The 27,813-nt window shown below is 40.7% G+C and overlaps 1 protein-coding gene across 2 annotated transcripts in view; it reads right to left on the bottom strand.

The window, feature by feature from the left end:
* The window catches only part of chd1 (chromodomain helicase DNA binding protein 1), a 176,072-nt gene that overhangs the window by 30,035 nt on the left and 118,224 nt on the right, over positions 1-27,813 (bottom strand). For both annotated transcript variants that reach the window (XM_080189073.1, XM_080189074.1), the window contains exons 14-24: positions 27,502-27,692; positions 24,514-24,702; positions 23,460-23,619; positions 19,277-19,429; positions 15,072-15,143; positions 13,148-13,297; positions 12,750-12,898; positions 8,902-8,998; positions 6,577-6,672; positions 4,649-4,816; positions 3,137-3,294 (exon numbers count right to left, since the gene is read on the bottom strand). In XM_080189073.1, coding sequence (XP_080045199.1) covers positions 3,137-3,294; positions 4,649-4,816; positions 6,577-6,672; positions 8,902-8,998; positions 12,750-12,898; positions 13,148-13,297; positions 15,072-15,143; positions 19,277-19,429; positions 23,460-23,619; positions 24,514-24,702; positions 27,502-27,692 — 1,583 coding nt within the window. The remainder of the gene's footprint in view (positions 1-3,136; positions 3,295-4,648; positions 4,817-6,576; positions 6,673-8,901; positions 8,999-12,749; positions 12,899-13,147; positions 13,298-15,071; positions 15,144-19,276; positions 19,430-23,459; positions 23,620-24,513; positions 24,703-27,501; positions 27,693-27,813) is intronic.

The following is a 27,813-nucleotide window of genomic DNA, read 5'->3' as shown; positions in this document are numbered from 1 at the left end:
ACCATTGTTCCTTGCCATTCAGCAGCATTATCACTGAATTCCCCACTATCAACATCCTGGGGGTTGCCACTAATTGAATTGGAGTAGCCATGTAAATACTGTGGCTACAAGAGCAGGTCAGAGGTTGGCTGGGAATTCTGCAGCAAGTATCTCACCTCCTGACTCCCCAAACCCTGTCTACCATCTGTGAGCACAAGTCAGGAATGTTACAGAATACTCTTTATTTGGCTGGATGAGTGCAGTTACAACAACATTCAAAGTTCAACACCATCCAGAACAACACAACTCACTTGACTAGAACCCCATCCACAAACATTCACTCCTCCATCACTGAAGAACAGTAGTGGCAGTGTGTACCACCTACAAGATGCACTGCCAGAACTCAACGAATGTCCTTAGGCAACACTTTCCAAACTCATGACTGCTACCACTTGGAAGGATAGGGGCAGCAGATACATGGGAATACCATCACATGCAAGTTCCTCTTCAAGACACTTACCATTCTGACGTGGAAGTATGTCCCTCACAACGCCTGGGTCAAAATCCTGGAACTTCCTTCCTAACAGCATTGTGGGTGTACCTACACCATATGGACTGCAGTGGTTCAGGAAGCCAGCTCATTACGACTTTCTCAAGGGCAATCAGGGATGAGTAATAGATGCTGGCCTAGATGCCCAATCCCATAAATGAGTTTTTTTTTTTAATTAAAAATTTTTTCATTATTTCCAGTAGATCTTCTACAGTGTCACTCACATTAAGCCAAATAACATACCGTTTAAGAAGGGCAGAAGTGTCGTATTATGTAATTTTCAATGTATTATTCTAAAACAATTAAACTGTGTGCTTTTATTCCAAATTGTTATTAACGCAGACAAGACAAGAGAATTTAATTTTAGTTCGGCCAAGAAAAAAAGTAAAGTTTATTTATTACTCACAAGTAGGCTTATATTAACTCTGCAATGAAGTTACTATGAAAATGGAAAGGTGGTAGGACTGGAGGGTCTTAATGACATTACTGTTACTAGAAAGGCGGTGCTCGACAGACTGGAGGGGCTGATTGTGGACAAGTCCCCAGGACCGGGTGGAATGCATCCGAGGGTTCTGAAAGAAATGGCGGAGGTGATAGTGGATGCCTTGGTGGTTATTTTCCAAACGTCGCTGGATTCCGGGGAAGTGCCGGATGATTGGAAAACGGCTAATGTTACGCCGTTGTTTAAGAAGGGTGCCAGGCAAAAGGCGGGGAATTATAGGCCGGTTAGTTTAACGTCTGTGGTAGGTAAAATGTTAGAATCTGTCATTAAGGAGGAAATTGCGAGGCATCTTGAAGGGAATTGCTTGATAGAGCAGACGCAGCACGGTTTCATTAAAGGGAAGTCATGTCTGACAAATTTACTGGAGTTCTATGAGGATGTGTCTAGGGCGGTGGATAGAGGAGAGCCGGTGGATGTGGTCTTTCTAGATTTTCAGAAGGCGTTTGACAAAGTGCCTCACAAGAGGTTATTGCAGAAGGTAGAGGGACATGGAGTTGGGGGTAGGGTGTTAGCGTGGATAGAGGATTGGTTGTCAAATAGGAGGCAGAGAGTGGGGGTCAACGGGTGCTATTCGGATTGGCGGATGGTGACTAGTGGAGTGCCCAGGGGTCGGTGCTGGGGCCTCAGCTTTTTACCATTTATATAGATGATCTGGAGGAGGGAACCGAGTGTAGAGTGTCAAAATTTGCTGATGACACCAAGATTGGGGGAACGGCAAATTGTGCGGAGGGTGTGGAGAGTCTGCAGAAGGATCTAGGTAGGCTGGGCGAATGGGCCAGGAAATGGCAAATGGAATTTAATGTTGGCAAGTGTGAGGTGGTCCACTTTGGTAGGAGTAATGGTAGGAAGGACTATTACTTATGGGGCGAAAAACTGCAGCAGGTGACGGTGCAGAGGGACCTCGGGGTCCTTGTGCATGAGTCGCAAAAACCCAGCTTGCAGGTGCAGCAGGTGGTCAGGAAGGCGAATGGGATGCTGGCCTTCATAGCGAAGGGGATTGAATATAAAAGTAGGGAGGTCTTGCTGCAGCTGTATAGGGCATTGGTGAGGCCGCAACTGGAGTACTGTGTGCATTTTTGGGCGCCGCACCTGCGCAAAGATATTTTGGCCTTGGAGGGAGTGCAGAGGAGGTTTACTAGGCTGATACCGGAGTTGAGGGGGTTGAGCTATGAGGAGAGGCTGAATAAACTGGGCTTGTACTCGTTAGAGTTTAGAAGAATGAGAGGAGATCTCATTGAGACGTATAAGATGATGAATGGGATGGATAGGATAGAGGTGGAAAGACTCTTCCCACTCAAAAAAGACAATAGGACTAGGGGGCACAGCCTCAAGATAAAAGGGGGGCGGTTTAGAACGGAGTTGAGGAGAAACTTCTTCACTCAAAGGGTGGTGAATCTCTGGAATTCTCTGCCCGTTGAAGTGGTGGAGGCTGCCTCGCTAAATATTTTTAAGACGCGGGTTGATGGGTTTTTGATAGGAGAGGGGATTAAGGGTTATGGGGAGAGGGCGGGAAAGTGGAACTGAGCAGCGACAGATCAGCCATGATCTTATTGAATGGCGGGGCAGGCTCGAAGGGCTGGATGGCCTACTCCTGCTCCTATTTCTTATGTTCTTAATTCCCCAGTCACCACACTCCAGTAGCTGCTCGGGTACATTGAGGGAGAACTTGGCATGGCCAATACACCTAACTATCGTGTCTTTCAGACTGAGAGAGGAAAGCGAAGCACATTGAGAAAACCCATGGGGAGAATGTGCAGACTCCACACTGGCAGTGACCCAACGCTGGAACTGAACTCAGGTCCTTGGCGTTGTGAGGCAGCAGTGATAACCACTGTGCCACTGAAAACGTGGCAGATTGAAATGTACTTCCTGGTTTCAGGTGAGCAGCATCTAGCATTTTAGATCATGATGCTCACTAACCACATCATTCTTCATACAATAAATATAGATAAATATTTCTACTAAACTCCAAACTATTCACATTTGTACAAAAGCAGCTTCTGGAGATGAGAGTCCGGTAGATAAAAATAATTAGTGGGACACAATGAAAAAGCATGCGCTGTCCCACTGCGTAACTCAGTATCATTTATATTTAATGGACATACCTGCGAATTTCAGCATCACTAAAACCTTTAATATTTTCACGAGGAATTGTTCGGGGTCTCCCACGTTTTTTAGGACGCTTCCCTTCAGAAACCGAGTCACTGTCTGACTCTGAAGATCGCCTCCTCCTGCGCCTTCCTTCACTCCCATTGAAACTAATCTACGATACAGAAAGAAACGTGAGGGCCAGAATTTTACCACCCCGCCGACCGCAAAAATTGGAGCAGGTGAGGGGTAGAGCATGGCAAGGTACGTTGACCTCAGGTGGGATTTTACGGTTTTCAGACAAGGGAGGCTGTAAAATCCCATTTAAATACTCTAATACTACATTCCAAATTATCAAAAGCAATTGTAACTAAATAAAATATATAAAGATTGCCAAAAATATTTAAGACTCATATTGTTTTCTTCACCAATTCTGAAAAATAGGCTACTATTCAACTCTCTAAGTCAAAGAAAATATTTTAATTGAGCTCATTTGTCTTGCTGTCCAAGAAAGCAACTAACAAAGATGTCCATGAATGAACCTGTTACTGCAATGTATATATTAGCCACAGGATGGCAGTAGTGTACTTTTATAGGGTTCTAAGTTTTATTGGGTTTTTTATTGTATTAAAAGACAACCTTGGCAATAAATCTATATGAATAACCATGCCGATGGCCTACCAGAGGGTTAATCTATCTTTCTGGTGTTGTTCCGCTCTGTTTCTATGTATGTCGCTGTGCTTGGGGATAGTGTCATATAGTGTGCCAAAATGAGCAAATAAACTAATGTTCACAGGAAAAAAAATGACATTTATACAACACCTCTCATTAAGTATGTACGATGTTTCAAAGTGGCATAATTTAGTCCCCTTTCAGGTTTCCAAATCTCTGTTCTCTTTGCAATATCCTGACCTCTCCACCTACATCCCCACCCTGGCTGGAAACATGTGTAAATAACCTTTCACCTTCCCATTATCCAGAGCTCTCAAACATCCTTCCAGATGAAACGATTTATTTGTATTTCTTTCAACTTAACATATAGTATTCACTTTGCACAAAGTTTTCTCCTCTACATTAGGGAGATCAAATGCTGTTTGAGTTATCACTTTATTGAACACCTCGGTACAGCCCACAAGCATGACCTGAACTTCCAGTCACTTGTTACTTTCAAGCCTCCAGCCCACTATGATCTCTCTGTCCTTGATGTCTTGTACCGGCTTCAATAAAGCTCAAGGAACAACTTCAAAAATACAGCTATTGTTTACAGGCTTAATAATGAATCATACAAGTGCAAACCTTAACTTGCACTCCCACTTTCTCAGATAGGGGATGATGATAACATAGGATGGCTGCACCAGAATCATTGGGAGTGGAGGGATGGTGCCTGGGGTAGTCCGATCTAGCCCACATGCCCGCCACTCCCAACTGTGGAGGGTTTACCCAACTTTCATCACCCCATTCCCACACCTCTGGAACCTTTGCCTCTTTGCCAGAGTTTCCATACTGTGACCATCTGCTCCAACACTTACCTGTTTGGCACAGTTACGCATTCGAGGAAGTAAGTAGATCTCCTGAAGTTCCTTCTGTCGCTCTTCCTCTTCCATCCTTCTTCGTTGCGCTTCAGGAATAATGTCATCCCAGTCCTTGCTATTCCGCTGAGGTTCAAGGTCATCGTCCATGGTGGAAAAATTTGCCACCTAACAATGAGGAGAAGAAAATTCTAGAATGCTTTCAACAGCAGCTCACAGGATAAAGTTAGAGAAGAAAAAATTGAAAACTATATTTGGAAACTAATGGTTAGACCTATAGATAAACTTAAAAAGTGAATCTAAGGCCAGTAGTGATCAGTATATGACACAGGAAGAATAAGTGTAGCCAAATTTCCTTCCTCATTGGCACCTATAGAATCCCCACAGCACAGAAGGAAGCCATTTGGCCCATTGAGTCTGCACTGACCACAATCCCACCCAGGCCCTATCCCCACAACCCCATGCATTTACCCTGGCTAGTCTCCCTGACACTGAGGGGCAATTTAGCATGGCCAATCCATCTAACCTGCACATCTTTGGAGCGTGGGAGGAAACCAGAGCATCCAGTGGAAACCCACGCAGACACAAAGAACCTGCAAACTCCACACAGACAGTGATCCAGGCTGGGAATTGAACCCTGGTCCCTGGCGCTGAGAGGCAGCAGTGCTAACCACTGTGCCAACCATGCCAATCTAGGCAAACTTGCTGCTGCATTGGCCTCCAGCTAGTCCATGCTAAGCTATAGGATATCAGCTGAGCTGGGATCCAACGCTACTCTCCCTTCTCACATTACGTAGACATATGAAGTTGAAATATCTTTCATAAGGGACAGATAGGTGGTTAGATTCCCTGCCCTATAACTAGATGACCTAACTGTTGTGCATAGCTTTCTTGCTGTAATTTGCACAGATTATTTATTGGTTAGGCTGCTGTTAAGAGAATTGTGTCTCATTATTGCAGTTTAGAATCAGCAGAGAAGGATCAGAAAACCAAGTGACAACTTCTCATAAGCTATAGACAACTTCCGTTAAATTCAGCACGCCCTGGATGGGCTCACTCTTCTGAATCCCTCAAAAATATGACACAATTTTATTCAACTAAAAACTTCCTTACTCCTTCGTTCTTTGGCATTACAACTTTGCTGCTGTTGTCGAAGCAGCAACTTACTTTGTCCTCCCACCTGCAACTTCCTGGAAAATATTCACTCTTAAAGAGGCAGATAATATGAAGAGAAGAGGTAGCAGAAAGGAGATTAAACGGGCAGCTCTTTTAGAGAGTTTCTCTCTACCAGGAGTCCAAATAGCTGGTTTGAAAGCTTGCGCATGGGTAATAATCTTTACATGTAATATACCACTATTTTAAAAAGAGTTATGAACATTTAATAGCTCTCAACATTTAGAATGACAATAGCTAAAGGAACTGGCCAGGTTCCCTCCCAACCTGATGCTAACATACATCAAGAGGTATTTTTGCAAAAGCAATATCAAGGTTATATCAAACAATTAAAAAAAAATGCTTTAAAGATTTTACTGCTGCTCTCCATCTTCGACTTTTCCCGCTGCTGACATTATGGTATTTACAATGATCCATATTTTAAGTTTTCAGTTAATATTTGTTTTCAAATTTAAATGTGTTTTCTGCGTGCCCCTGGAATTTCGACGTCCATTTTGAAACCTGTCAAAAATTTTAAGTTGCTTAAAAACCAGGCGCAAAACCCAGTCTTGCAAATGGTCAAAGTTCACGATACTGCTGGTTGACTTGTCTTTCAAACCAGAACAGCAGCAACTTTTGGTTTTATTGTTGGGTTGTGTGATCTGATTGATATCAATAGCCCAGCAGCAGAGGTGCCTAATAAACTTTGAACATTATGGTGCTACTGCACAGGTTAGCAGCTCCCACTAAATTCAACACCAAATACCTTCCAGTACCTTGAACTGAGATAGTAGCTCCTCTCCTACTGTGGTAGGCCCAGGTTCATTCTCACGAGTTTCAGCACGACAAAGAATTTCATCAATATCCATTTCCTATAAACATAATTCATATTTTAAAAATATAAATAGAACTCTATTGTTAGTTAATCACTCGCTTTAAAAAAAGGATTCCCTATAGTATGATTTTAAACTATGTTAAAACATGTCATGTTAGTTTTCATTTTATGCCTTAACTGACAGCCTTAGGAAGCAAAAATGAAGTTAAAAAAGGGCAAAAAGATGTTTTAAAATAGATCGATTTGAAGTACTGGAAAGAAATCAAGTGTTTGCCTTGCGAGTTTTCCCACATGCTTCAGATTACTCTCTCTTCAAAAACTAAATTCTTATTTTGAAATGTTATGGACCTACATTTTCCCCTATTCAGCATCACATTAGAGTTGTGATGGAGAAGTGTGAGCTTGTGTGTATCATTGCTCCCAGTGATACACACTAAATGTGCAGGAAGAGGAAGGGGGTGGGGGAGAGATGCCAAATGTCACTGCTGAATTTTACGCTGGAAGAAACCAAAAATTACCAAAAGAAAACTTTTTCTGACAGGCAAGATTAATAGATTAATATTTGTCAAGTGCCCAAAAGTTCAGTGGCAAGGTCCAACATCGCCACCAACCTCCAGCTTTGCAAAGACATCCATGAAAGTGCAATGAGGGCTTGTTTGGGACACAGGGCAGCCAAGGAAATGGTCAGAAGCCAATGACAGGAAGTGGAAGTATACCTCGAAGGTACTGTGCCACAAACTTTTAATGTTCATCAGGTAAGAGTTAAACATATTTGTCACTTATAGCCACCTGTGCCTCACTGTGATAAACACATTCAAAAGCTTGATGTTGATTTCCTGACGAGTTTGTGGGGAGCTTTACTTCCATTAGCTACATCTGCACATGACCCTTCACCAATGGCATTACATGTGAATCCCATGTTAAGGTTTAACATCTCATCTGTGTACTTATTTAAAGTGCCTGATAACAACTCATTATTGACCACATATGGATACCCTGGATTCACTGCACCCTGAATGCATTTTTCTTAAAAAGGAGAAAATAGCCCAAAACAGCACATAGGGAATGACCATCCAACCACCAGTCTCTAACTTATGGAGCAGAAGCACTGAAGCTCATTGGAAAGGCAGACAGAAGGAACCAGTCAAATGCAGGGATTCTGGTGACAATGAAACCAACAGGAACTGCTCCAGAAATTCTGACCACAATGCAGCTAAGGAAGTCTTGGGGCCCATCTGTCTATAAGCATCCTGTTGGACGACAACACCTGGAGTCATCATGCATAAAGAGCAAGTTACCAACCAAGAAACAAGCTTGTGACAACATTTGTAAATAATTCCAAACAGAACTAAGAGTTTTGTGCAACTCCTGGAGGAGCAAGGGACTGATAATTGCAACACCATGCTGACCAGAAAAACATGAAAAATATACGGTAACTACGCAATATATAGCCCACAGTCTAACGACTTCACCTCTATGTGAGAGCACTGATGAAACCATTCCCCTCTGTTAAAAATCAAATCTCAAAGACAGACTATTGGCAAAAGCTTCTTTAATCAGCTATCAATGATCACACCATTTATTAGACGCTTCTGTGCTATCAACTATATCCTTACAACAGAATGTACTGCGGTTGAAAAAGCAACCTAGTTACCCTCAAATAGGAAGGAACCTGATTCTAATGCTATCCCTGCTGAGACTACTTAGTCAAGGACCTCAAACTATTTCAATCTATGCAGAACTCAAAAAATAAAGATCCCAAGAGTTCAATTGTCCCATCTCTACAAAGAAATGGGGACTTTTTATTAATTTGCCATTGATGGGAACATCTTTGCCATTCTCATTCCTAATGCACCAAATCCTCCAGCCAATGAGTGCTCAAAAAAGCAAAGTTGAAATGATCTTCAGAGCCAGACAGCTGTGAACTTCCAGATGTCAGTCTCAATCAAGCTCCAAAGCAGCAATAATGGTATCAAACAAGACAAGCAGCTAATCACATTGAAGCATTCTCATGGACAGCAAATCAGGAAGAAAGAACACAGATTCTTAGCAAAAGCTCAATTTCACCATCATCACTACCACAAAATCTGGGCCATGGTATTTTGGCTATTGCCTTCAATGCTGAAGGATGAATGAATTGGTAGGAAATAAACTTCTGATCAAGAAATTTGAATTTACTTAGAGGCAAGATCAGTAAAACTGACTGGGACGAATTCAAAATTAGCAAGAAAGGCTCTACATAAGGTCACTCCTGTGGTTTAGCTACCTGTGGTTCCTGTTCCTCTCCTTCTGGTTCTTTGAAAAGCTCCTCGGCTCCAAACTTGAGGATAGCTGCCAGCTCTTCTTTATTAAAAGGAGTAGAACTGAAATAAGAAGAGATGAACCAATTAAAATTCAAATTTTTGATCACAATCCTACAGATGACCACAATAGATTTGAAAATGAATTGAAATTCTGGGACACAACCTATCTCTACAATTGAGTCCCATGTGTACAATGATTCTTATCAATTTTTTGCTGCACTTAAAGATGAAAGTGGAGTAAAATTTTTAATTGGTCAGTTACAGTGGATGGATTTCTTTATATCCATCTTGGGATGTGACAGCCATTAACAGAGTCAGGATCTCTTGTTCATCTCTAACTGATGATATTCAGCTACCTTCTGGGATCATTGGTGTCAGTGCATTCCATGATTTTGATCCAGCCACTGTGAAAAGAGGATCAGTGGCTTGGGGGCGAACTTCCAGATGGTGGTATTCCCATGGATCTGCTGCCCTTATCATTCAAGCTGGTAGAGACTACAGATTGGGAAAGTACTGTCAAAGGAGCCTAGTTCAAAGTTGTTGCAGTGCATCTTGTGGCTGATACATATTGCAACCAATATGCATCAGTGGTGGAGACTGCGAATGTTTCAGGTATCAGATAGGGTGCCAATCAAACAGGTTGCTGTGCCTCAGATGGTTGAGCTTGTGTGGTTGGAGCTGCACTCATCCAGACAACTGGTGAGCATTCCATCATGCTCTGACTTATTGACTGTGGACAGGCTTTGGGGAGTCAAGAGTTACTTGTCGTAGAATTCTCAGCCTCTGACCTGCTCTTGTAGCCACAGTATTTAAATGACTAATCTAACTCAATTTTTGGTTAATAATAACTTCCAGTGTTAGTAGTGGATGTTTGGCAATGGTAATGCTATTATTGTATGAAGCTTTGATTTACAAAACATTTTACGATTATTAGAGGATTGACAGGACAAAAAACTTACACTGAGGTAAAACATTCTGAAATTAACTTGTCTTGTACCATGAACCTGTCAGTATCCTACTAATGTAAACCTTAAAATTGGAATAACATAAATATTCAAGATCAAATTTACTTTTTTTTGGCAGTAGTGAGCTCTTAGATTTCTCTCTTTCTGGCCAAGAAAGTACAACTCTATATGGACAATGTGCTCTCAAATGTATCAACATATAAACAGCAATTACTAGGTGGCAAAGGTTACGCCAACACTCTATGTTCTCACAGTTTAACAAAAGTTAAACTTCAAAGTTCCTTGTCCTTGTCCTTATGCACTGAAGAAAACTTTAAATGAAATATTAAAGTTTAACCAAAACAGTGCAGCAGTGCACAGAGCACCCCTTTAAACGGTCTAGAAGGTGCTGACAACAGGAGTGGTATTGTCACTAAGGTTTTAGTAATAGGTAATGGTGTGTGTATAAAATCTCCGTGCTGTGTTAAAATGGACTGTGGAAAACATCCAGTAGTGCAATTACAAAAGCCTGGGCTCTTGAAAGCACTTTTGAACTACATAAAACTACAGCCAAGAAGCAATATGGACTGTCCATGAGCAGCAATGGTGGGGCAGTTTCACAGCTTAATAATCTCATACAAAATTAAAATTTTGTAATTTTTTTGCTCTTTAGGGTCAGGGGTTTTAGTTTAGATTGGCAGCATGGTTGGTGCAGGTTTGGAGGACCGAAGGGACTGTTCCTGCGCTGTAAATTTTTTTTGCTCTTTGTAAAATGCATTTGGTTTAAGTGAAATTATTCCTATGCTGAATTGATGCCAAAATCTGTGCAAGGCTGGTAAAATATATTAAAGGTATATTAGTAACAGCAAATTTCAACACACTTTATTCTACAAGGCTCCTGCTGTCACTGGGACAAGGTTCTGACCAAACACAAATTATCTGAATACAGAATTACATTCTGCATTGAAATATAATCAAATCATTACAAACATAAATTATAGGTATCGTAGTACAGCAGTTGTGCAAGATAATTCAAATACGAGTTTACATCCCAATTTAAATTGAGTTAATTAAATAAATTGGAACAAACTGCTAAGCTCAAATGGTGACAATGAGATTACCATTAAAAACTTAACCGGTTCACCAATTACCAAAAAAATATATCTTTTACCTGGTCTGTGCTATATATGATTCTAAATCCACAGCAATGCATTTGTCTCTAATTTCCCACTAAAATGGTGCAGCAAGTGGTCACCATCCACTTCTCAAGGACAAGTAGACATGGACAATAAATAAAGGCCTTGCCTGCAACACTCACATCCCATGAATGAATAAATTTAAAGAAATTACTTCCTACACATTTGCATATCTGAGTTTCATGATCACTGTGGAACATAGTCGAAACAATAAGTAAATGGGGCGATTTTTAAACTGTTAGTCGACTGTTGTGAACAGATTTAAACAAACAAAAATTATGGTGCGAGTGTTGGGGCAATTTACCAACTGCACAGATGCCCAAGGCCTACTTTGCAAATATTTCTGCCATGCTTACAAGGGATTGAGTACCACTCCTGCCTGCTGGCTTAAGTTGGGCTGTCCCAACAGTTGTAGGACTTTTGTTTGCAACTTTCCATGAAGAAATCAGCAGAGTGTGCATCGAACATGGTCTTCACATTTGTACCAAACTGCTGGTTACCAGGTGGCTCCTTAAAAGGGATCATTGGAGGCTGCTCAAAAATAGACTAAAGGAATCTTACATTTTGCTTTATTCAGGGCAAGGGAGGAGCAGAAGCTCCCATTTTGGGATGATAAAATACTCTGTCCCATTGCCTGCCCCAACAAGATTCCTCCAAGGAATGCTACTCTCTTGTGGCCACGTTTCCAACCTGCCAGAACTGATAAGTGGCAGCAGGGTATCCATTTGGTGCCAACTATTCTTTAGTGGCATTTAAATGAAGATAAAGCCCTGTGCCAGCTTTCAACAGGGTGACCACTCTGCTATCTTTGCAGCTGTTGGTCAGAAACCAAAGGTCACCCCAGTGAATCAGTAGTTCATGAAACTGGAAAACATTTTAATAAAGAATAGCATTTATTAAGCATCAGGTGTCTCAAAGCATCAAATTAAACATGGGCAAAAAAATCACCAATTGCCTTTCCTCAGCTAATGATTTGCTAACTCCATATTGAACACCATTTGGAAGAAGCATTTGAGAGAGTCATGAGCACAGGCGTTACTCTGGGTGGGAGATTTCTATGTCCAGTACTGACCAAGATGGCCAAGTCCTGAAGAACATATCTTTTAGATTGATGGCAGGTGGGATGAGAACCAACAAGAGATAAAACACACTTGGCTTCATCCTCACCAATCCAGATGCATTTGTCTAGGACAGTATTGGTAGGAGTGACCTTGCAGTCCTTGTGGAATTGAGGTGCCATCTGCATACTTTGATGATATAATCCATCATACTGTTATGCACTTAACGCTGTGCTAATAGGCTAGGTTCAGGATCCAGCAGGCCTGTGGTCTTTTCAGGTGACAACTCTTCTAAACTTTTGGGAAATCTAAATTCAGAGCAATGGCCCATATTCTATGTCAGCCACTAAGTTGAAAAGAATAAAAGACAAAACAGGATGCAATTATTAAAGTGACTCTGTGATTGTTTTTTTGAAGAAGTTGCCAAAATGTGAAATCCCTTCTTTTCCCAGTGAATTACTGGTGCACAAAGATACCATAATAACACCAACATCAGAGAATCGAAGGCAGAGATTTAATTGAGTTTCCTAACAATAACCTTTAATAAATGACTAATTTATTTAGCTACTTGTCCTGGTACCATAAACGATGACTCAAAAACATCGCTACGTACCTTGTGGGATTGGAGCCAGTGTGTAGCACAGTTTTCCCTGTTGTATCCATTCGCTGTATAACGAGGTGGTCCAGCACCATCTTTTTCTTTGCCCTTTCAATTATCTCTTCTTCTACTGTTCCCTTTGTAACCAGCCGATATATATTCACCTGGAAGATGCATTACGTACATGATATCCTCACAAACAAAATTTAAATCAAACTTTTAATTTCACAAGGTTGGTGGTTAGAAAGATGAGTTCAGATAAATCACCGAGGCTTCTAAACATGATACACCTTTGATAATTAGACACCAAACTATTATCCAGTTTGGAGTATGACTTTTTGTTTTAAAATCAGTAGTTAATCATAAACATTAACATTATGATGTACTTTGATCAACAACAGGGAAATAGTTACCTGCTTCTTCTGACCGATTCTGTGAGCTCTCGCTTGCGCCTGTAAATCATTCTGTGGATTCCAGTCTGAATCAAAAATAACTACAGTGTCTGCAGATGCCAGGTTTATGCCCAACCCTCCTGCTCTGGTTGACAGCAAAAAGCAGAAGTCCTGCGATCATAAAGAGACAAATTCCTAAAACAGATTCTTCACAAATTGTGTACTAGTAACATCTCTTTTCCCAGCAACTAAAGGTGAAAATGACATCAATACATTATGACTGAATAGCTACAGCTGGTTAGACTGTCTAATTTTCTGCCCATTCCAACTATTGTAAAATTAAACATTTCAACAAATCCTTATGTGTAGTAGTAAATGTACAAATTGACTAATGCTAAAATCAGAATTCCGCAATAGAAACACAATTGACAGATTAAGTTTACTTTAATAACTCTTATGAACATATCCAAATAATTTCTGACCATGTATCCCTCAGACATATATAGAAGCTGCTAAATAACGCTACCTCGCGCATTAAGTTTGATCACATAGGATGTGTTTTTCCTTGAAAAAAATGTCACGTAGAAATCATTACAGCATGTGATTACAATTTTCAAGATGGTTAGCAAAGACGTAGTGAAGAGTTGCTGCTGGTTGTTGGGGTTTATTAAGTTCATTTCTTGTTTAGTGATTAAAAGCAATAAATACATTGCATCAAGTGTTCTTTAAAGAAGTTCAGATTTATAAACCATTTAAATTACTGCTTATGTCCAGGCAAGTACTGCACCCATTTCTGGCACCACACTTTACAAAGAGGGTGGCAAAAGAGATCAACTAGAATGAAAAACTTCAATTACACAGAGATTAGAAAAAGTGGGGTTGACCTCGGAAGTGCAGAGATTGAGGGATTTAATTGAGAGTTACAAGTGGCTTAATTTTGACCATTTCTCCTCTCAAGGGCAGGTCCATTATGGGAAGGCAGTATGTGACTGGTTGATTAGTTATCATGTCACCTATGTGGGACCAACTCCAGTTCCCGAGTATGTGGAACACTATCAGCTAAAGGGGTCACAACAAAACCTCAGTCATGGGTAGTTTACAACAACCACACTAAGGAACTTGATAACAGTTCCCACGTTAACAGGAACTGCTGTATTTAGATATATTTCTATGTTAACTGTATTGAAACTTTTGCACTATTTAATCAAACCTTTCATGCAGCTAAATTCTCTCGTGGCATTTTTCTAGAGCCTATGGCAGTGAGTTTTTCTTTTGAAGAGAGTGCAGCATCAGCTATCGTACATACAAGAATCTCTAAAAGGTCAGAAACAATCATTTCACTGAAGTAAACAGACTTGAGGCACTCTCTCAATCACTAACAGTAACTACACTATCAGACTTATATCAGAAACAAATATATAGAAATGCTAGAACTGTACAACAGATCCAACAGCATCTGAAAGAGAAAGATAAACATTTCAGGGATAACTCTTCACACCAGACCTTTGAATAAAAATTACAGGAACAGGAAAAAATTTGCAATGGTTGTAACTTGAATGACAACAAATTGATGATCGCAGCTACTCTGTCTCACTTCAGAAGATAAGTTCAGAAAATTTAAATGAATCATTTCCCCCACCTTTCTCTTTCCTCTGGTTGCTGTTCACCAACATAAAGTAGTGAATGGAGGATGAACTGAGCCATGGGCTTGCCCCTCAAGTAATGTCGGTGCCACTCTAACTGGCTGGCAGAAAATGTATTGATTGGATGATGTACATCACTTATTCCTCATATGGCCTGGCTACGACCAGGTGAAACTCAGCTGAACAAAACAGGCAGAGTCAAACCTTGGGATTCAAATCCACAGCCATCCGAAGAGAGGATAAATCTCTTTATTTCTTGCCCTATTTCTCACTCTCATGCACGCGCACACAAAAAGTCTTACATCTGATCCTTCTGCATTGAAATGGTCGAGCGCCTGCTTCCTCAGCTCTCCTTTAATGGATCCGTCTAGACGCTGTAACAGAAAGGCCAGTTACCATTAGTATAAGGCGTGTTAGTGAAATACAGAAAAAATCCTAAAAAATAACTATCCTTCAGATTTGTCCTTTGCAAATGGACATCGTGTATTCATTATAACGTACGACGTAAGTGAAGGATGAAATAATATTTAGATCTCAGCCGGAATATAGTGCACAGTTCTATAGGAAAGATGTGAACACACTGGAGAGAGTGCTGAAGACGTTTGCAGTATTGGTTCTAGGATAAGAGTCATCAGTTATAAGGATAGACTGGCGAGGTGGGGCAGTCCACCTTGGAGAGAAAAAAGCCAAGAGATTTGATAGAGTTGTTCAAAATCATGAGGGGGCTGGACAGCATAGATAGAGAGAAGCTGTTCCTGCTCATAAAAGAATCAAAAATGAGGGCACAGATTTAAAGTGATTTGCAAAAAAAAGCAAGTGTGATGCGAGAAAGAACATTTTCACCCAAGCGTTTCGAGTCGAGAATGCATTGCCAGGAAGTGTGGTGGAGTCAGGTTCAATTAGGGCATTCAAGTGGGCATTAGGTGATGAATAAATACAATAGGGTGCAGGAAAACAGCAGGCACCAAGTCAAGATGCTCATTTGGAAAGCCAGCGCAAACACCAGAAGCAAAATGGTCTCCTTCTGCACCCTAACAATTCAGTGATTCTGAGAAAAGACAAATCGGCCCAAACATTAACCCTCTAATTCTCAAACCTATCCATTTTTACATTCACTGCATCACACGTAAGTATTTTTTCCAATGTTAAAAGCAGTTATTTTGCTGGAAAGGGCTTAATCCTATAAATAAAACAGCAAATTAAAGTGAAAATATAGTTCAATAAGTTAAAATAAGACCGTGGAATCATGAGATACAAGAGGCCATTCAGATCACCTTGCTAATGCCACCTCTTTCAAAAGCTATTCAAGTAGTCTCACGCTTCTGTTCCTTCCCCACTGCCCTGAAAATATTTGCTTTAAGTATTTAACCAATTCCCATTTGGAAGTCATCAATGAATCTGCTCCCATCATCTTTTCATGTTTTGCATTCCAGGTCATCATAATTCATCACATTCAAATAAATTCTGATCACCCTTCTGGTTCTTTTACCAATCATCATAAATCCATTTCTACTGGTTACTGACATTTCTGTCTGTGTAAACAGCTTTCCTCTGAAGCTCTAAAAATTTATTCAATCTCCCATCACCCTTTCTACTCTTAAGGGGAGCCAACTCAACTTCACGAGTCAATCCATATTACTGACATCCCCAAAGAAATTCTTGAAAATCTTCTCTGCTGCCCACATTACAACGATGGCTGTGATCACACAAGGGGCTATATAAATGCAGGTCTCCTTTTTTTGACATTCTTCCTAAAATGTGGCGCCCAGTATTGGATACAATACTTCTTTTGGCCGCAGAGCGGCTAGCACTACTGCCAGGGACCCAGATTCAATTCCTGGCTTGGGAATGTCTGTGTGGAGTCTGCACATTCTCCCCACGTCTGAGTGGGTTTCCTCCAGGTATTCCGGTTTCCAGTCTGAAAGACATGCTGGTTAGGTGTATTGGCCATGCTAAGTTCTTCCTCATTGTATCCAAACAGGTGCCTGAGTTTGGCGACTAGGGGATTTTCACTGTGACTTCAATGCAGTGTTAACACAAGCCTACTTGTGACATGAATAAATAAATTTTAATTTTAAATATTTTTCAGTCCAGTCCTGCGACAATCTGTCTCTGGTGGGACTGGAAAATCCCAAACTTCTATCTAACTCAGCCTTAAAAATATTCAATGACCCAGCCTCCTTTGTTCTCCGAGGAAGAGAATCTCACAGACTAATGACCCTCAGAAAAAAATTCTAATCTTTGTTTTAAATGGGTGACTCTTTTTTGGACTGTGGCTCCTAATTCTCATCTCCTTCGTCAGGGAAAACATTAAATCAACATCAGCCCTGTCAAGTCCTTTCAGGGTCTTATACATTTTAATAAATCACCTCTCATTCTTCTAAACTCCTATATACACAGGCCCAACCTTTCCTCGTGAGGTAACCCCTTCACAGCCAAGAATCAGGTGAGCGAACCATCTCTGAACTGCAAAGCATCCCTGCTTTATAATTTTGCTCCCCTTACACAAACAAAAACATTCTATCTACCTTCTTAATCAATTACTGTACCTGCATACTAACTTCTTGTGATTCTTGTACCTGGATGTTACACTCCATCTGAAAATGTTCTTCTCATTGTTAACCTATCAAAATATCTTTGTAAACTCATTATATCCTCACAAATTTATTTTTCTACCTAGCTTTGTGTCATCAGCACACAAACACACATTCAGTCCCTTCAACCAAATCATTAATACAGACTGCACATGGCTGAGGTCCCAGCACTGATCCCTGTGGCACTCCATTAGTTACAGCTTAATGACATTTATGCCTTCTCTTTGCTTTCTGCTGGGTTGACCAATCCTCTATCCATACTAACGTTATCTCCTATACCGAGCTCTTATTTTGTGTAGTAATCTTTGATGTGGACCTTATAAAAATCATATAATCTATGGCATAGAGACAGGCCCTTCAGCCCAAACTGGTCTTTGCGACCAAAATGCCCATTTAAGCTAACCCCAAACATCTTTGGAAAATCCAAGTACACTGCACCCACAAGTTCCACTTTATCCATGTTACTTGTTACTTCCTCCAATAATTCTAACAAATTAAACCAACATGACTGCTTTTCACAAAACCATATCGACTGACTGTGTTAAGATTTTCTCAGTGCCCTGCTATAACCTCCTAGAATATGCTGCCCTCAGAAGTTGTCCCAAAAACCTCATGAACTCATCTTCCAGGCTACTTTTATCAACCTGATTTGTCCAATCTATATCTAAATTGAAATCACTCCTGATTATTGCAGTGCCTTTCTTACAAATCACCATCAATATTTCCTGTATAGCCCATCCTACATATTGTTACTGTTAGGAGGCTGGTAAACTAATCCCATAATTATCTTCTTGCCTCTGCTATTTCTTAACCCTACCCAAACCAATTCTACATCTTGACCTTTAGAACTAAGGTCATTTTTCACTATTATATAAAACGATCCTTCATTAACAACCCCACTGCCTTGTTCTCGCTTCTTGTCCTTCCATAATGTTAAATCAGCCTCAGCAACTTGTTCTGCCACCTTCAATAAATGGTTACAGCGAGCATTCAGGTCTTTCTACTCCTTAAAATTGCACCATTTAGTTTATATTACCACTCCTAACGTCTATCAAACTGTATCACTTCACAACTCAAAGAATGCCACTATAAAATGACTATTTTCTCCCAGAAAAACACACTCATTTCTAACCTGAAGAATAGGCTACTTGCAATCCTTTCCTAATGTTACCCAGATCACTGCAAGAATAACCCAGGGTTAATCCACTGTGCAGAGATATATAATGTTAATTCAGTTCAGAGCCCAGATGAGATCAGACATTAGGTGTATTGTGAATTACAATGCCACTTTGTGGCCTGCAGCAAAAATCTGTCTGCAAACATTTGCAGATTTTCAGTAGGCATTCCGATAAGATGTTTGTTGGATCTGTACTATGGCACTTTTGAAACTACTTTCCAATCCTGCTGTGATATTTAAGTAAGAAGTCCCACAACACCAGGTTAAAGTCCAACAGGTTTATTCGGTATCATGAGTTTTCAGAGCTCTGCTCCTTCATTAGGTGAGTGGTGATACCAAATAAACCTGTTGGACTTTAATCTGGTGTTGAGACTTTTTATTGCGTCCATTCCAATCTAACGTCAGCACCCCCATTGTAATATTTCAGGGCATGACATCTTTTACATGCTAATTTTCATTCAGTAAAAAAATCTGACCTCCATTTATGACCACCACATGCAACTTGGTTAAGGTTAGAAACACAACAGAATGCACTGAAGATGAAGAAATGAGCCCTGTGCTTTTTCATTCCATGAGCCACATACTGACTCCACTATGCTGACGTGCATCTTAATTTTGTTCAACTGCCATTCATAAAAAACGCAGCAGGATGCATCTGAAAAGGAGGTGCAAGAGCAAATGCATGGTTATGTGTAAATTTTCTCAACACTTTCTCAGTTTGAGTGAGAATACTGACCTGGAAACAAAACTGCCGGCATTTCAAATATTCTGCTAGAATATCCAGCATCCGAACCATCTGAGAGAAAATAAGGACTCTGTGGCCTCGCTCCTTTAGTCGACAAAGCAGCTTGTCCAACAGTATCAACTTTCCACTATTACGGATCAAATGCTAGGAAAACAAGACATCAGGAAAAAAAGTGATTCAAATGATACAAGAGATCTCCATATTGTCTCAGTTAAATGCATAACTAATTGAAGAATCTAAATAAATAATGGTTAATTTTACAATGACTTAGTATATTATAATAACATTAATTTCAAATTCATAAATTTTCCCGTCTTTTCTGCCAAGTGTTAAAAGAGAAACAAATCATAATGCACAGTATGATTCTGAATATCATTAAACAAATCATGAGTTTAAAGTTTATTTATCAGTGTCACAAGTAGGCTTACATTTACACTGCAATGAAGTTCCTGTGAAAATCTAGTCGCCACACTCTAATGCCTATTCGGGTACACTGAGCGAGAATTTAGCATGGTCAATGCACCCAACCAGCACGTTTTTCAGACAGTGGGCGGAAAGCTGGCGCATCCGGAAGAAACTCACGCAGACACAAAGAACATACAGACTCTGCACAGACAGTAACCCAAATAGGGAAATCAAACCCAGGTCCCTGGCACTATGAGGCAGCAGTGCTAACATCTGTTTAGGTTTCATTGTAGAGTTATAACTCATTAATCTAACAGATGCGTATATTCCACAGAAGGGTATCCAGAAAAAAAAATTAAACTTAGCAATCAACATAATTTTTTCATTTAACAGGTCTGAGCACTAAAAGGGTCCACAGATATACATAGGTAAAAACAGAACTTTTCCATAGAGCCTTAGTTACAAGGCACAAGGTGAGTGTAATTTTGGAAAATGGGGAGCATCAGCCCAGCTGGACGTTAAACAATCCTCTCTATTTCCCCTTCTAATGTAAGTTAAACAAAAATCAGGTAGCATTTAACCCAAAGTCAAAATTACCCACTGTAAGTGCTACTTACTGGAGTTAGTAATTTATGGACCTACATTAATAATGATGTGGAGATGGGCATTGGACTGGGGTAAGCACAGTAAGAATGTGGAGATGCTGACATTGGCACCTACTGTGCTTACATCAATAACAGTAAGAAGTCTCACAACACCAGGTTAACGTCCAACCAGTTTATTTGATAGTAATCCCACAAACTTTCGGAATTATTGACTAACATCAATAATCCAGACAATGAGTGTTCAAATCCCAGCATGGTAACTTGAAAATCCAATTTTTTTAAAGTTTGAAATAAAAAGCTGCAATCCATAAGAAAAGTGACCATAGGATTGTCCCATTATTGCTCAACTCCATCTGCCCCACAAAAATAATTTGTTAAAAAGTTAACATCTGATGATGTTCTTACTCTTAAGTCACAGGAGCTGCACAGGAGGAAAGGCACATTCTGAACTTATTCAATTTGGATTTCTGGGACAGTAAAGTGACATAATCAAGTTCAGACATTTTTTGACCCACATAAAAACAAATCACCACAACAGTTAAGTCTTAAATACTTCAGATTAAAAAAAATCACTCACTCACAGGGGATGCAATTAGTCCAAAATGCAAACACCAACAGCCATGCACATACAGATCACGATGTGGGTATGCCGGCGTTGGACTGGCGTAAACACAGTAAAAAGTCTGACAACACCAGGTTTTAGTCCAACCTATTTATTTGATAATATTCTCACAAGCTTTCGGGGTTACCCCCTTCGTCAGGTGAATGGAGAGTTCTGGCCTCAGACAGAGCATATAAAGCACAGACAGTTTAGAGATTACTGATTAAAATGCGAATCCTTACACCTAACCTGCTGTTCAAGACCTGAAGTGGCTGACAATGTGAGTGGTAGGAGCACTGATCACAGTTTAAAGAGATGTGTATTGTCTCCAGACAGTACAGTAAGTGAGGTTTTGCAAACCCAGGCAAGTCACGGGGGTTACAGATAGTGCGACATGAACCCAAGATCCCTGTTGAGACCGTCCTCATGTGTGCGGAACTTGGCTATCAGTCTCTGCTCAGCGACTCTGCGCTGTCGTGTGTTGTGAAGGCCGCCTTGGAGAATGCTTACCCGAAGGTCAGAGGCTGAATGCCCGTGACCACTGAAGTGTTCGCCAACAGGAAGGGAACAGTCTTGCCTGGTGACTGTCGAGCGATGTTCATTCATCCGTTGTCGTAGCGTCTGCATGGTCTCCCCAATGTACCATGCTTCGGGACATCCTTTCTTGCAACGTATCAGGTAGACAATGTTGGCCGAGTTGCAAGAGTATTTACCATGTACCTGGTGGATGGTATTCTCACGTGTGATGATGGTATCCATGTCGATGATCCGGCATGTCTTGCAGAAGTTGCTGTGGCAGGGTTGTGTGGTATTGTGGTCACTGTTCTCCTGAAGGCTGGGTAGTTTGCTGCGAACAATGGTCTGTTTGAGGTTGTGTGGTTGTCTGAAAGCAAGAAGTGGGGGTGTGGGGATGGCCCTGGCGAGATGTTCGTCTTCATCAATGATATGTTGAAGACTCCGGAGAAGATGTCGTAGCTTCTCCGCTCCGGGGAAGTACTGGACGACGAAGGGAACTCTGTCCACTGTGTCCCGTGTTTGTCTTCTGAGGAGATCGGTGCGGTTTTTCACTGTGGCGCATCGGAACTGCCGATCTATGAGTCGAGCACCATATCCTGTTCTTACGAGGGCATCTTTCAGGGTCTGGAGGTGTCTGTCACGATCCTCCTCATCTGAGCAAATCCTGTGTATACGGAGGGCTTGTCCATAGGGAATGGCTTCTTTAACATGTTTAGGGTGGAAACTGGAGAAGTGGAGCATTGTGAGATTGTCTGTGGGCTTGCGGTACAGTGAGGTGCTGAGGTGACCGTCCTTAATGGAGATGCGTGTGTCCAAGAATGCAACTGATTCTGGGGAATAGTCCATGGTGAGTCTGATGGTGGGGTGGAATTTGTTGATATCATCATATAGTTGTTTCAGTGATTGTTCACCATGAGGCCAGAGGAAGAAAATGTCATCGATGTATCTAGTGTACAGCATCGGTTGAAGATTCTGTGCAGTGAAGAAGTCTTGTTCGAACCTGTGCATGAAGATGTTGGCATATTGAGGCGCAAATTTGGTCCCCATGGCTGTTCCATGTGTCTGGATGAAAAACTGGTTGTTGAAGGTGAAGACATTGTGGTCCAGGATAAAGCGGATGAGTTGTAAAATTGCATCTGGAAACTGGCAGTTGTCAGCATTGAGTACTGATGCAGTCGCAGCAATGCCATCGTCGTGGGGGATGTTGGTGTAGAGCGCTGAGACATCCATTGTGACGAGGAGTGTCCCTGGTTCAACTGCTCCATGTGTGCTGAGTTTCAGTAGGAAGTCCGTAGTGTCGCGACAAAAGCTGGGGGTTCTTTGTACAATGGGTTTCAGGATGCCCTCGACGTAGCCGGAGAGGTTCTCACACAGAGTTCCATTGCCCGATACGATGGGACGGCCAGGTGTGTTTGCCTTGTGTATCTTTGGGAGGCAGTAGAGATCTCCAATGCGGGGAGTACGTGGAATGAGAGCACGGAGGGTGCTCTGAAGGTCCGGATCAAAGGTCTTGATCAGATTGTTGAGTTGACGAGCGTGTTCTTTGGTCGGATCTGTGGGTAATTGTCTGTAGTGTTCCTCATTGTTTAGTTGTCGGTACACTTCTTTACAGTAATCCGTTCTGTTCAGTATGACGATGGCCCCTCCTTTGTCTGCTGGTTTAATGACAATGTTGCGGTTTGTCTTGAGAGCGTGGATGGCGTTGCGTTGTGCTTGGGTGATGTTCGGGGCTGTCTTGTTTGCAAAACCTCACTTACTGTACTGTCTGGAGACAATACACATCTCTTTAAACTGTGATCAGTGCTCCTACCACTCACATTGTCAGCCACTTCAGGTCTTGAACAGCAGGTTAGGTGTAAGGATTCGCATTTTAATCAGTAATCTCTAAACTGTCTGTGCTTTATATGCTCTGTCTGAGGCCAGAACTCTCCATTCACCTGACGAAGGGGGTAACCCCGAAAGCTTGTGAGAATATTATCAAATAAATAGGTTGGACTAAAACCTGGTGTTGTCATACAGATCACCACAGTGACACACATGCACATACCTGTAAGGCCTCCTGTCTGTTATAGAAATTATCTTCTGGCAGTTTAATGAGGTAGCAATGGTTGCAACACTTTTTAAGTTCCATCATGATATTGAGAAATCCGGAAGTGCTCCCTTTACACCCTTTGCTCAAAGCTTTGTAGTTCCTGGTTAATATCCATCTATTGTATTGCAAGAAAAAAATAACACTAACATTAAAACAAAAAGGAGCAATAATTACAGTCAACCAATTACATATCATAGCTTATTTTATAGAAGATTATTTTACTTTCAGAAAAAAACTTAATGGCTCTGTACACAAACATTACTTAATACCAAGTCAAAATTAAACTTTTGAATTTAATAGGTCATCATTTATCAATTCAGCACTCCTATGAATATGTTTTATGAATCATAGTGCAGTAGGAGGCCATTCAGTCCATCAGGTCTACACTGACCCCAATCCATCTAGATCCTATCACCATAACCCCATGCAATTACCCTAGCTAGTCTCCCTGATAGTAAGGGGCAATTTAGTATGGCTAATCCAATTCATCCACATATCTTTGGACTGTGGGAGGAAATCAGAGCACCTGGAGCAGACACAGGGAGAACGCAAACTCCACAGAGAAAGTGACCCAAGCCAGGAGTCGAACCCAGGTCCCTGGCATTGTGAGGCACCGATGCTAACCACTAAGCCACCATGCACTATACACCTCCAAAGTGACTCAAAGTTTATATACTTTTGACCCCATTTTTGCAGATCTTTTGGCATCAATAAAGAGAAAAGACAGATCAACATTTCATGCCCTTCTACAGAATGCACAACATGGCAGTACGTAAAGCATCCCAAAGGACGGTCTTGACACCTGAAACACTAATTTACCATTTCTACTTACAAATGTCATTTGTATATTTCTAACGTTTGCAGCTTTCTTATTAATTTACTGCCTCACTTTTGGATAGGTTTTGCAAAAAAAGGCATTCAGATTAGCAAATTCAAAATGATTTTGTATACATCAGCTTTGCTAATAAAAAAAATCAGAGGGATTTTTTTCTTTTGAGGCATTACTTACTTATAGTATTGCTTTTGGACTGCACTCATCTCCACTCGTAATATTTGTTCAACTTTAGCAGGTAGAGATTTCTCAACATCCTTTTTCACTCTTCGCAGCAAGAATGGCTCCAGTTCCCGGTGAAGGCTTGTGTATCCAACTTCTCTTCCTTTACCATGTTCCTCTTCAAACACTTCCCAGGAAGAAAATCTTTTCCCACCCCAAACAGAAAAATTGCTTTTACTTAGTTTCATACATAAGCTACTCAAATAAAATTACTGGCAGCAAAGTTTTCCTGACAATTTAACTCTTATGATTGTCAATGCCACAAAAACAAATTCTCTATACATTGAAAGGTTAAGCTGACCTCAGCAATGATTCAGTTGACAAAAACATGCTCTTATCAATTAATTTTGTTCATAAAAATCAACCAAGGCACTTTATCAAAGATCACATTCCTGTCTATCTCCGAGAACCTTTAGCCCCTTTTCTCATCAAGAAACTATCAACTTCTGTCTTAAAGATGTTGCTTCAACTAACTTTTGAAGAGAATTCAAAGCCTCAGCCCTCAGAAAAAAAGTTTCCTCATCTGTCTTAAATGGGTGACCCCTTATTTTTAAACAGAGGCTCCTAGTTCTAGCTTCTCCATCAAGAGGAAACATCCTTTCCATGTCCATCCCTCATGATCTTCATATCTTTCAGTCAAATTGCCAGTTACTCTTCTGAACGCGAGCAGATACAAATTTACCTGTCCAGCCTTTACTCTCAAGACAACCTACCCAATTCAGATAATAATCTAGTAAACCTTCCCCGAACTGCTTTCAATGCATTTACACCTTTCCTTAAGTAAGGAGACCAATCATGTATACAGTACTCCAGATGTCCTGTACAACTGAGGCATAACTTCCCTATTTTTGTAATCAATTCCCCTCATAATAAATGATAACATTCCATTAGCTTTCACAATTTCTTGCTGGACCAATATACTAGTCTATTGTGATTCATGCACTAGGATGCCCCATCCCGCTGCACCCTCTCATGATTTATATGCTTCTTTTCTGTTCTTCCTGCCATGAGAGACAATCAAACATTCCCCCACATTAATCTTCATTTGCCAGATCTTTTCCCACACACCAACTTACCTATACTGTTTTGTGGCTTCATTATGCCCCATCACAATTTACTTTTTTAACTATCTTGTCATCAGCAAATTTAACAACCATACCTTCAGTCCCTTCATTCAAATCATTTATCTAAATTGGAAAGAGCTGAGGTGCTGGAACTGACCGCCGCAGCACATCATTTATCACATCCTGTCAACAAGGCCTATTCATGGCTACCCTCCGTTTCCTGTTAGTTAGCCAATTTTCTACCCAAGCCAATATATTACCCCCACCTCCCACCAGGAACTTAGATTTTACAATCTTTAAATGAGGCACCTTATCAAAGTCTTTCTGAAAATTCAAATGCAGCACATCCACTGTTTCCCTTAATGCACATACATCTACTACTACTTCAAAGAACTCCAATAAATTTATTAAACGTGATTTCCCTCTCACAAAACCATGTTGACTCTGCCTGGTTACTTTGAATTTATCAAAGTGCCCTGTTACAACATCTTTAATTCTAGCATTTTCCCTATGACCAGGAATAAAATCCAATTATAAAGATTTGTTTCACAGATAGAAGAGATGGTATTTGGATTACCAAATGCATGAAATACTAAGTTGTGTGTCAACAAACTGCGATAGGTTAAATTGTTAACTTTCAATGAATAAAAATTTCAGTGAATATTACTACATATGGGACCACCTGATTAATTGCAGATTCTCCCTCACAACTGACATGCTCTTCTATTCCTCAGCCTTAATTTTGTGAAACAATAGGCCATTACTTTTAAACTCTGAGCCGCGGAAGAAGAATAAGGCACCAAAATTTAGCAGAAACTAATTTAACTTTTTAATTCCGGTGTCAGGTTGTGCATTTACTGAAATTACATAAGTAAAACACAGACTGACACACATCCTATAAGATTGTTTTAAAACCACCAGCTGACAAATAATACATTAAGACCTTAAATTAACTTCAAATGGAAAAAAGAATTAGTGTAATAATGAAATAAAACGTTATCGTTGAGTCAACTGGATAAACAAAAGCTCAAATGGACCACAGTACTATGAGAACTCAAGAAGGAAAGGGAAATAGTGAAGAGCAAAAGACGGAAGAGTAAACAAAAGGATAGATTTAAAAGAAAGACCCCACATTTTTATAAAACTCTCAACCTCAGGATACCTCAAATTGTCTTACAAACAATGAAACAGTTTTGCTGTGCTGTAATGTAGGAAACACAGCAACATCCCACAAAACATCAATGTGTTAATAACCAGGCGTCTGTTTGTGATATGTTGGTTGACATAAATGTTGACTGTGACAGTTATTTTCCCTTTGGAGAGGGTGCAGAGGAGGTTTACCAGGATGTTGCCTGGTATGGAGGGGAGGTCCTATGAGGAGAGACTGAGGGATTTGGGGTTGTTTTCGCTGGAAAGAAGGTGGCTAAGAGGGGATCTTATTGAAACGTATAAGATGATTAGAGGTTTAGATAGGGTGGATAGGGTTTTTTCCTCGGATGGAGAAAGCTAGCACGAGGGGGCATGGCTTTAAATTAAGGGGGGGGTAGTTATAGGACGAATGTCAGGGGTTGGTTCTTTACCCAGAGGGTGGTGAGGGACTGGAATGCCCTGCCTGCTGCAGTTGTAAATGCGCCTAGTTTGGGGGCATTTAAGAGATCTGTGGATAGGTTTATGGACGAAAAGGGATTGGTTTAGATTAGTGGGTCAGTGTTTTTTTTTTAAAAAAACTGGTCGGCGCAACATCGTGGGCCGAAGGGCCTGTTCTGCGCTGTAATGTTCTATGTTCTAACAAGAAATTAAAGCTTATTGCTGCAACACAACTTTATCCCTATATTTCTACCCCTTAATGATCAAACTCAAACTCTTAAGTCAAACTTACTTCTCTGGCATGATGAAGTGAAGGAGGGACCAGAGTTCTTTGAGTGAGTTTTGGAGCGGAGTCCCCGTTATCAGCAGCCTGTGATTCGACTTAAAATCTATCATGGTTTTATAAAGGAGAGAGTCATCATTCTTCAGACGATGGGCTTCGTCCACTCCAATGAAAGCCCAGTTTACACCTCCAAGGAATGACTGAAACAAAATGTTAAACTGTAATATATTTTACTACTTTAAATCTACACTCACTGACATGTTTCACATTTTGAACTTTTATGTGGATAGGGTTCAAAATCCTGGAATGGAGTTTACCAAC

This window comes from Carcharhinus amblyrhynchos, chromosome 5 (assembly GCF_965287045.1).
Source record: "Carcharhinus amblyrhynchos chromosome 5, sCarAmb.v2.hapA, whole genome shotgun sequence".
Classification (NCBI taxonomy): domain Eukaryota; kingdom Metazoa; phylum Chordata; class Chondrichthyes; order Carcharhiniformes; family Carcharhinidae; genus Carcharhinus; species Carcharhinus amblyrhynchos.
This window is presented reverse-complemented; position numbering and strand designations above follow the sequence as displayed.